The sequence below is a fragment of the Octodon degus genome, unplaced genomic scaffold, assembly GCF_000260255.1.
Source record: "Octodon degus isolate 3935 unplaced genomic scaffold, OctDeg1.0 scaffold00273, whole genome shotgun sequence".
Lineage (NCBI taxonomy): Eukaryota > Metazoa > Chordata > Mammalia > Rodentia > Octodontidae > Octodon > Octodon degus.
Genome location: NW_004524849.1, coordinates 1,813,176 through 1,824,288, shown reverse-complemented (window position 1 = coordinate 1,824,288; position 11,113 = coordinate 1,813,176). Strand labels below are relative to the sequence as shown.

The following is an 11,113-nucleotide window of genomic DNA, read 5'->3' as shown; positions in this document are numbered from 1 at the left end:
TTCCGCATATGCTGCCAGACCCATGGGCGATCCCCACGTGGCGCACTGGGATTGGGCTCGGGAGTATATATTAGCCAAGGGCTGGGGGATTGGGAAAGAAGAAGCTTGCTGTAAGGGGTCTGAATAAACCGCTGAAGGAAGAGCTGTGTGTTGCGTCTTCCTTGCTGGCGAGGTCGTGCGCAACAACATATCCTAAATCATTATCCTTTGATCTTCCCTCCCTGTCCTGGGGATTGAACCCAGTGCTTTTTACACTTAACTATTACATACATAGCCTTTTTTGTTTCTCTTTTTATTTTTAAGACAGGATTTCATTAGGTCAAAAAGTTACACAAGCTGGGTTTGAACCTGCAGTCCTCCTGCCTTAGCCTCCTAAAATTCTGAGATTATAGGTATGCACCACCATACCTGGCTCCGTTAGTCTTTTTTTTTCCCTCTTGGGAACTGGGGCTCGAACTCAGGACCTTATGCTTGCCAGGCAGGTGTTTATGCCACTGAGCTATCTCCCTGACCCTAGTCTTTTTTAAAGGCACACATCTTATACAGAATAGATATTTGGTTACGTCAAATGAGAAAAACAACCGACCACAGTAACACAAATATTTTAAAATTCAAAATAAAAAGATAAGGGCTATGTAATTATTGATAGAGTTTGGGGAATTATACATCTGTAAGAAACTGTGCACCCCCTGCCTAATCAGGAAAGACCAATTAACCATATCCACCAGTTGCAGCAGCATGGGTGAGAGGCCTGTGCACCTCTGGGGTGCTCATCTGATATTTTTTTTGTTTTTACAGTCCTGTGACTTTTTTCTTTTTCATGTGTTCTTTTTTTGTTTTTCATTTATTACCCATTTTTAAAAAAACTTTTACTTGTGAGACAGTATGGCAATAATTGGCATGTCATGACAAGATGTATTTAGAAGATCAGAATGACAGGCATTCCAAGCATGACCCTTCTATTACACACTGCTATCTTCAGTGCACTTGCTTGGTTCACAGGTATCAGCATATACAGTTAGTCAGAGTGAGAATCCTACCAATTAACTGCTAGTTTCAAAAACCTGCTGATGTTTCTCAGGATCACTGTCTTGCCCATCTTGTGCATATAAATGTATGGTTTTGCTCCTGTCCTGTTTCCCACCTTTTCTCCTTGCCCTCTCCTCATTGTCTAATCCTCACGTTCTCGCTTTCCTTTTAATTGTGTTATACCTTTCTATTTTTATTCTTTTGAGTTCTTATACTAGGGAGACTATATGATATTTACACATGTGGGTCTGGTTTATATTGCTTATAAGTATATCTTCAAGTGGCATCCACTTAAATATGAAGCCTTCGAGTTTATCATTCTTTATAGCTGAGTAATACTCCATTGTATAAAAATACATCTTTTTCAACCATTCCTCATGTGACAGGCATCTTGGTTGTTTCCAAGATTTGGCTATCACAAATTGTGCTGCTATAAACATAGGTACACATATATCACTACAATATGATGTTTTCAGTTCCTCTGGGAAAATTCCCAGGAGGGGGATAGCTGGTTTGAATGGGATTTCCAGTCCTGGTTTCTTAAGGCGTCTCCACACTGATTTCCATAACGGTTGCATCAGTCTACATTCCCACCAGCAGTGGAGAAGCGTTCCCTTTCCCCACAGCCTCTCCAACATTTGTTGTTGGTTGATTTGTTTATGATAGCCATTCTTTCTGGGGTGAGAGGGTATCTCAGTGTTGTTTTAATTTGCATTTTATGGGTAGCTAGTGATATGGAGTGTTTTTTTCATATATTTATTTGCTTCTTTAATTTCGTCCTCTGAGAAGTGTGTGTTCCTCTCGGATTAGACTGCTCATCTGATGATGACCATAACAGTAAAGGGCATTCACTCAGGGCTTATGCACCGCCAGGTAGTTCACTAACACGTTTTGAGTCTCACAACAGCTGTAGGAAAGCAGCCAATTACTAGCATTCTCTATACTGTACAGAGGGGTAACCAAGGCAAAGCAGCCTCAGAAATTCACCAAGGCCACATGTTGGTAAGTACCCAAGCCAGTATTTGCAACCAATTTGCCAGGTTTCAGGCCTGTGCAGTTACCATGACACTTTATTTCAGGTTCACTGAAAATAGCCCTAATGACTACAATATAGTCTCCAGACATCCTCATTTAAGTGGAGGCTGAGCTTACTCGACCAGTTAACAATTACCTCCCCCAGACTCCTGGGCAAGGATGGGCTGGTGCAGATTTAATGGCACTGATAGAGATCTCACTCCTGAAAGGGTACCCTCCCTTAGTTAAGAGTCACCATCCTCAACTCCAGCCATAAGCTCACCTCTTCAGTTAAGTGAACTGGGATAGTTTCAGCCCCAGGTTACTTCTATCATGTGGGATTATGATGATTTTGAAAAAGCCTGATAACCTGTAAAGAATGAGTCAAACAGTTGTGGTTTTGATGCCAGATAACAACTCAGAGGGGAAAGTAATGACCATATTTAAACCCCTGGATGCAGGGGGTAGCTGCACATACAGGTGAGAGCTGGTGCCAGATGGAGGCTGCCAGGCAGGTGCTCATGGCAGGTCCTTCTTGTCACACCAGCAGGATTCCAGGAAGAAGCACTGTTTTGAAATCTGAATTCTGTGATGTCACTCTGGAGAAAATAACTCTGGGGAGAATCACTACAGAAAAAGAAACCCTCCTACATCTATTTTCACTGGTGAGTCACTCTGAGAACATCCCCAGTATCCAGCAGCCCATGCAGGCAGCCCCCATGCCCTGCAGCATTGTTCCATTGTTCCTGACTGATGGCAGAAGGCAGGGAGACAATTAGCAGCTCCTCCAGGGCCTTCTCCAGGGCCAAGGCCACTTTCGCTACATGCGTGTGGCTCCAGGCAGCTACCGGAACAAGAGAGACACTGAGGGGAACCTTAGGTGACTCCCAGGGCCCAGCCAAACAGCCCCAGAAATGGGTCTCTCTGCTTGTAGTCAAGGTGTTTGGCAGCACCTGAGACAAATGGCCCTATTTTCCATGTATCTCTGTATCCAACGCTAAAAGAACAGGCTCATGATACTGGTTGCCAAATGAAGCAAAAGTAACATTTGGATTGGTCTTTTTTTTTTCCTTTTAAAATATAGAATGTAAAAACACTTCTTAACTTTTTACACTTAGTGCGTATCTCAGGTCACAGTTCATGTGCAAGGCTTCTGCAATGCCCAAAACAGAAAAATATTCTTGCTGCTAAACACAGATTTTTTAAAAAAATCTTTATAAATCAGTAATTATTAGAGGAATGAACAATAGATCATTACCTTGTTTCCAACTACTTTCCATTTCTGAACCTTATTTATTTTCTCATTTAACATTCACTAGAACCCTGTGAAATTGATCCCTAGAGAATTTTCCAGAGGTAGCAGACTGGCAAAATACACCCCCCCACCCCCCACACACACTCACACACCTTTGGTACCCTCTCAGTTTTTGTCCAGCCAAGGATTACAACCTGACTGAAGCCATATAGAAATAAAACCCAAGGAGAGAGCAAAGTCAAGTTTCTACCTGCTTTCCTGTTGTTCAGTCTTACACCATCATTCCAAAAGAATCCGTTGGAATAATTTACACACCTCCATTCCAAGGGGTGTTGATAAATACCAGACCCTCACGGTCTGTAAGCCAAGCTCATGAGCAGGCAAATGACAGAGTATGAAAAAGCAGTGCGAATCTGGTTATATGGGTTAAGGATTTGGTATTTTACTGGTGAAGGACTAAGCACAAACACAAAGTTCTGGAGCAGAAGTTTTAAGATCAACATAGGAATACTTTAGAAAAACTCCTCTGAGAGTGGTACAATAATGAAGCTTAAAAACAAATGAAAGGGAAAGAAGTAAATAAATGAAGAAGTCTACTGGGTGAGGAAAGTAATGCTGGGAGAGGGTTGGATCAGGACACTGCAATCCCCTGGATGATGGGTGCTAAAGAAGTGTGGAAGCCAGGAGAAAGTGATACAGGGAGAAGCTAAGTCCACAGGAGCATGGAACTACTTCCAAGGTCAAAAGTCACTTACGTTTACAATATACACTGCTGGAAGAACAGAAACAGAAAAATGTGCACACAGAAAAGTCAATACTCCTGAATTAGTTTCTTCCCTTCTGGCCACATTGAAGAGGAGATAATGATCTCAGGCTTTGACACCTTAATTTCACTAATAAGGCCTGAATCTTTTCTATAGGCCTACTTTAATGGTCCCAGTGAATGACTGTGGAAAGAAACCAAATAAGAACACAGTTTTCCTTAGAACTCGCTTAACTAGTCCATGATTACCTGAACTGGTTGGTCATTTTTTTGCCATCTGGTCTTGCCTCGGTGCGCCGTTGTCCTCTGTATGGCCTCTGCAGATCTGCTGACCACTACTCACATCTGCTCTAACTACTTTTTAAAATTTTTTAATTCATTTTAATGAGAAAAATAAAATAGCACTGAAACAGTTTCAAAAAAGTTAGTAGGACAGTTACAAAAATTAATACATTGCATTTTGTTGTCTTTGTAGTGGTTATTCAGAGTACCATTATTATTGTACTAAATTAGTACAATTTATTATTGTACTAAACAATATTAGTACAAACCTCTTCTTGCTGAACTAAGAGAAAGTAGCTGTATATCTATCCTAACTATTTTGTATATACATGGTTTTTTTCACTATAAAATGGTCCTTTATTTATATCCCCCTTTTTTGTTTTGGTTTGTCAGGGATGCGTGTTCCACTGCTGTTAGAGAACCCATCTCTGCTCTACCTACTGAGGGGACAAAAATTCCAACATGGAGATGAAGCTTCTCGTCAGGATTTGACTTCCTAACACAGCTATGTAAGACAGGATTGAAAGCTTTTATGCTTCAACACTTAAAGTGAAAGAAAATGTGCATGTCTTACCAATGACCTGCTAGATTCCTTGAAATCAAGGACTTGAGATGCCCACTGACCACCTGACCCTTGACAACTTGTCCTACAGAAGCTCTGCTACACATATTTGGAGACTCGGAGTGCTCGGTCTAAGTAACCCCAGTTTCATGGAGAACAAACTGCTTCACAGAAACAAAAATTACTATTTATAAAAAGACCTCAAGTATAAATGTACTCCAGCATGCCTTCAGAAACTATGAAATTAACACCTTTAAGAGAGGAATCTAATGTGTGTGCATGTGTTCACGCTCACAGACATATACTTCAGAGCCATCCCCAAATATGCCGCCCTTCACAGATTCTGTCAAATCTTCAACAATATGCTGTAGTAACATTTTCAAAACATTTTAAAACATTTAGCTTTTAAAAAGTGAATGTAGCCACTTTATTCAGTGGGGAATATGTCCAGATTGGAATGTAATCCAATCAAGGAACTGCAACTGTCTTTCCCATTGGCTGTGGCATCAAGTCTGCAAATATGGCTCCCAAGTCCTCTCCTCCTTCTGGGCACGTACTCAGAGATGGGGTGCCTCTGCTCCCGGGGCACAAGATTGGCTGTTGCTGTGATCCATAGACTGTAGCAAAGGTGACATTCCTGGACTCTGTAGCCCAAATTTTAAGAAGCTGGGCAGCTTCTACTTTCTTAGACCATGTTATGGTTTATATCTAGTTGTTCCCCCAAAGTCTCATAAGCAGGTAACTAGATTTTGAAAGACAATTAGATTATTGGGGCTTAGAGCTGACTTTCTCTAGGAGTGGGACCTGGTCCAGAAGTGGCAGGTCCACTGGGGGCCTGGCCTGAAAAGGTTCACTTCTCTGCCCGGGTCCTCCCTTGGCTCCTGTGCTTCCTGGACAGCATGATGTGAGATTTTCTCCACGCAGCCCCTTTCCCTGTGCTGCTTTGGCCCTGGGGACAGCTGACTAGACTGAAACCTCTACAGAACTTGAGCCAAAGTAAAACTCTCTTCCTTGTGTCCCAGAGATAAGAAAAGTAAGACAGATTACAAGCACTGGGAGAAAAATTTGGCTATCCAGTTGAGAAGAGAGCTCTTCTGGATATAGGTCTGAAGCCAGCTTCAACAGCTGAACCCAACTGAGAGTCCAGCTAAATTCAACTGCATTACTGAGCCCAGGAGAGACAAGCCCATGAACCCCAGCCATCCTATAAAACTGAGGCATATAATAAACACTACTGCTTTAAGCCATCAAATTTGAGATCGTTTATTATGCAATTACAAGTCCTTGAAATAACAGGTGACACAAGACAGCAAATGCTTTAAAGTAAGCCAGTAATTCATCTGCTACCATGTGTGATCACTTGGGATTCTGTGAACTTCTCTCTGTAAATTAAGTAGAGTAACATAGACAGGATCTTCGGATGTCATATTTATATGCTGGCATGCAGTGACATCTAAGGTACTGGCATTTAATTTGCCACTGAATTCTTGAAGTTCTGGCCTCAGAGTACTGGAGGGCTAGAAAAAGTACCTTCCTTGAGTGGTGAACCTCTGTCAGCACTTGTTTTATTGACTGCCACACCAGAAGCCTGAAAATGTTTATGTTAGAAAGTCTAACAGTGTAATGGAGTCATTAAAACTTCAGTGAGTACTAGGGGGATAGACAAAATTTAGCAGAGACCTTAACTGCACTTTATGGGTACAGACTCGTGGTGCCTCCAACACGGCAAGGATTAGGTAGGGCTGGGGTATAGAGATTAGTCCTGGTCTGTGACCATCCCTGCCTTCATTCCCTTGCAGTGCATTCTCTGTGACCAGACCACACGCTTCTGCCTCCTCATCTTGAGGGTGTACATAGATCTGCTTGGGCTAGTGAAATGTAGGTGGCCATGGCAGTGTGCCAGCACTAAGCCCACACTTAACAGACATCATGTACATGGCTTGCATTCTGGCAAGTGAAAGGTGCCTGCCCTCCCAGACAAGTGGGACAGCACCACCCTGGCTGACTCACCAACTCACGTTTACTGTTTAATGTCACTGAGGCCGTGAGGTTGTCTAATGCCTGCAACACCTGACTTGCACAAGGCTCCTTTCACCAGTAGAATACACATAGTGTGCTAGAAAAATAGAGGATTCCTGGCTATCGTAGTTGTAACTCAGTTTGGAAATGAATGGTGTGGTGGTCTCACTGCTAAGAAGAATATGAGTACAAAACTCTTCAATGGGTATCACTGAATCTTTCCCTTACACTCTAAGTTTATCTTTCTAAAGATTACAATGTGGTATTCAAAGTTTTCTGTAACTAACCCTAATTTAGCTTTCTCTCATGTGTGTTCCATTCAAACTGGATTATTTATAAGCCTTTCCTTATCTAGTTATTTCTTACATCTTTCGTCCAACAGGTTTAAATACTTCCAGCCCCACAATGCCAAGCCCAGATGTCATCTCTATAAGAAATCTGCTCTAATTCTGTTTTTTAAGTCAGACTGTCCACTCTCTGATTCTTATCATGATATATGTTTTTACCTTTTTGGGTACTCGGCTTATTCTGCCTCATAACACTTATCCTCTCATAAAGTCCTAGGCAGCAAGGCTTATAGATTATTTCCCTCTGTAATCACCAAGGCATTCAGCAAAAGCCCTCACCCACAGCACTCAGCATTAAAGAGTGATCAGGCAGCCAGGCGCAGTGGCACACACCTGTAATTCCGCGCTCTGAGCAGCTGAGGCAAGAAGCCTGCAAGTCTAAACTAGGCAGAACAGTGGAAAAGCTCCTGCAAAAAGAGACGCAGTGCTGTCCCTTGGTGGCCATGCAATCTTGGCCCTCCTCTTCTCTCTATGCTCCAGCCTCCAGGTACACAAAGTTGGAGTGGCACATATTTCAAAGAATTGTTATAAAAATTCAACATGAAAATGAATGTAAATGCTTCAGGGTACCTGACACAGTGGTGGCTCCATACATAAGAACTCGGTTATAAAAATAATAATGCCACAGAACATCCAATAGAAGCTAGTTTAAACAAATTCTTCATGTTAGATTATTTTCTCTTAAGAGTTAAGCATTTGAGGGTGACAAGAAGAACTGTAGTTCTAATTAGCTGTTTTCCCAGATAGTATGGTGTCAATAATCTAGATTCTAGTTTGATGAAGATGCTTATCTACCCATTATTTTTCTCCACAGATCTAAAAGCTACAGACAGTCAACATGAGAGGAAAATCTGTTCCAGGTCAAAACCAAACCAAACCCAAAACAAAACAAAATAAAACACACCTCTGTAAAACAAAATAAAACAAAACCTTTATCCCATTTACATTAGTCCACTTTAACAAAGCATTCTGCAGCATCCTTCATTCTTCACCAGGTGACTAGAACCATCATTACAATGAATTAAAAGCTAAGACCGGACAAACAGTAGATGAATCTGACAGAGACGGAACAGTGCAGCTCAATGTAAACATCTTCTCAGTGAGCTTCCTTATCTAGCTAGGGAAAAAGGAATGTTTTTATAAAGAAAAAGCCCACACAAATGTCAAGTTGTAGATGTTATTGTTAGTCATTTAACAAAAACTGTCTCATCTGCCTTGAGCTAAATAAACTTGTGTATGCACAGTCACACTTCATCAGAGCAATAGTCTCACTATGCAGTTCACAATGGTCTTGAACTCACTATGTAGCCCAGGCTGGCCACAAACTTGAAGGGATCCTTCTGCCTCGCCTCCCAAGTGCTGGGATTACAACTATGCACCATTGCAGCCAGCACAATAATCGATCTTTCAAGCAATAAACTCAGGGTCAGGAAACTCCAGGGCCCATAAACAGCTAGATGGGTGATGCTTGGACTTCATGGGCACCCACAAGGAAGGGTGAGCAGTTATTGGTTCATTGGAGAGTCCGGGGTGACCGCAGGGGTACCCCACCCAGTAACTATGGCTCAAAGAATGAAAATGTAGGGCCATCAGAGCTTCTGAAGAGTTTGGAATTTTATGTGCATGTCATGAATTCTAAATGCTGACTCATTTTTCAGTGTACAGTTCTTTGAGGCAAAAAAATGTACATGTAGGCCCAGTATGGCTACGCATTGGAAGCTCTGACATTTGCGCCACACATGCTTGCGCCACTCTGAGTGATCACAGAGAACTTTTCAGATGATTATTACATTAATTTCATTTTTGTACTTAATATGCAAATATATACTTCATTCTGTTAACCCTAAAACACATGTACCTTCTGTATAAATGCTGGATCTTCCCACTTTTGCCCTTCGTTCAATCTTATTGTTTATAGCTCTCTCTCCAACCAGGATCCTCCAGGGCCACTGTCCCACACAGGCATGACCTTATATGTAAATCCTACTAGGTCTTTAAAGCTTGGTTTAAATCCTATCTCTGGAATAAAACCTCCATGATCCTTCTAAAAGTACCCTACCAGGACAATCAAAATACACAGTGAAAATTTAAATTTAAAAAATTAATTATAGTAAAAGGCACATTGCCATTAATGCCCCTAAAACTTGCCCTTTACTTCAAACACATTTATTCCATTTTGGAAGTTCTTTCATGAACACCTTCATAAGGTACAATGGAAGTTATGGTGAATGCTGCTGCTGTGTGCTGTCCAACAGAAAGGCAGCCTCATAAAAATCATTATGGGTCCATCTTATTTGGCAGATCTGGCACCATGGGACTTCTAGCTCTTCCCCAAGTCACAATGACCAGTCTTGAAGCACAAGTAAAGATATTCCTAGAAGACTTTCAGAAGTTCCAGGACCACAGGATAAGCATGTTTGAAAAGAGTGGAAGTATTTTTGCCAAACTGTGATAAAAATTATCCAGCATAAAAGGCTTGTGTTGGTTTCTATCAGGTCTCCTCACCCCTCTCACCCAGGGGTGGAAGAAGATACCAATCACTCACACAGCTCTTCACTGTTAACAAAATCAAAGCCCTGGAACCAACAGGTCAAGAATAAAGTGTGAGATTATAATGTTAAGTGAAATAAATCAGATACACACCCATAAATACCACATGGTATCTCTTACGGAGAAACCAAAAGTGTAATGAGGAGCAGAATGGGGAATATGTGATAGGAAGTAGAGAAAAGATTTTGTTCCAATGGGTATCAGATCAAGAGTGGGAAGCAGCCATGAGGGATGGGAGAGAGAGAAGAACCAAAGAGTGTTGAGTACATGCACCAACTCCCCACAATGAATGCAATCAGTATGTATTGCAAATGTGCTTTCATAAAAAATAAAAACTAAAAAAGAAAAAGAAAAAGAAAAAGGGGTGACAGAACTCACCGCCAAACACATCTCCATTCTGGTAGTTTTTCCCTTTCTGGGCTTCCTCTTCATTTTGAACAGTGGCAACATGCTTGGCAGAGGCACAGCCCATAGTCTCATTCGGTCAGCTTCAGCCGGGCTGAACTGCAAATCATCTCTACAGACACGGAGACATTGTTTGCTTCTTTAAACACAAAGAAAGTCCACCTTGCTGTTGAGTCAGTCAAGCTGCGTGCGCCTGCAAGAAGAGAAAGCTGTATCAGAGCTGGTGACCGCAGCAAAACTCGGCTTCCTACAGCTGTGTGTGGTGAGAGGGAAGAGTGCAGGTGGGATGCGTGCGCTGGCCTCATGAATGAGATGCACAGAGGTCCATCCTCCCGGGCCCACTCAGAAAGGAAGACCAGAAGCCACGCCCCACGTGACACATGGTTGGGGGGGAACTTTCTGAAGAGATACAAAAATTACATATTTATTTACTCCAGTAAATATTTGAGCACTACTCCTTGTAACACAAACAGGCACTGTGCTTACAGGTTTGCGATGGAATCTCAAAAGCCTTTCAAGTAAGCAAAGCACATTCATGGGTGATCCACCAGTTCAGGAGGCTGAGAAAAGCTTCTCTTCTTCTCACCCTATCCTGCAGGCCAGCTCTTCCAGCTCCTAGAAACTTTCCAGGAAGAGGGAGCCTTCCTCCTTAGACTTAGTATCAAAGTAATTTGATATTTCACCTGTGGTGGCATTGCTTTTGAGGACAAAGGAAGGAGACAGAATGAGTTCTTAAATTTACTTTTGTTCAGTTCCTGTTTAGGTAGCTGAATGTTTTAAGGATCAAGTGGAAAATGAAGAAAAGGAATATGAAAAAATATTAGTAGGAATATGCAGAATATTCCTATATAGGAATATGCATAGGGATATGAAGAAAAGCAAACAAA

The 11,113-nt window shown here is 41.8% G+C and overlaps 1 protein-coding gene across 1 annotated transcript in view; it reads right to left on the bottom strand.

Moving 5' to 3' along the window:
- Positions 1-10,419, bottom strand: part of CUNH1orf21 (chromosome unknown C1orf21 homolog) — a 164,524-nt gene extending 154,105 nt beyond the window's left edge. Inside the window, exon 1 of the mRNA XM_004646597.2 lies at positions 10,200-10,419. Within this exon, the coding sequence (XP_004646654.1) occupies positions 10,200-10,293 (94 nt within the window). The 5' untranslated portion in view covers positions 10,294-10,419. The remainder of the gene's footprint in view (positions 1-10,199) is intronic.
- Positions 10,420-11,113: the final 694 nt, after the last annotated feature.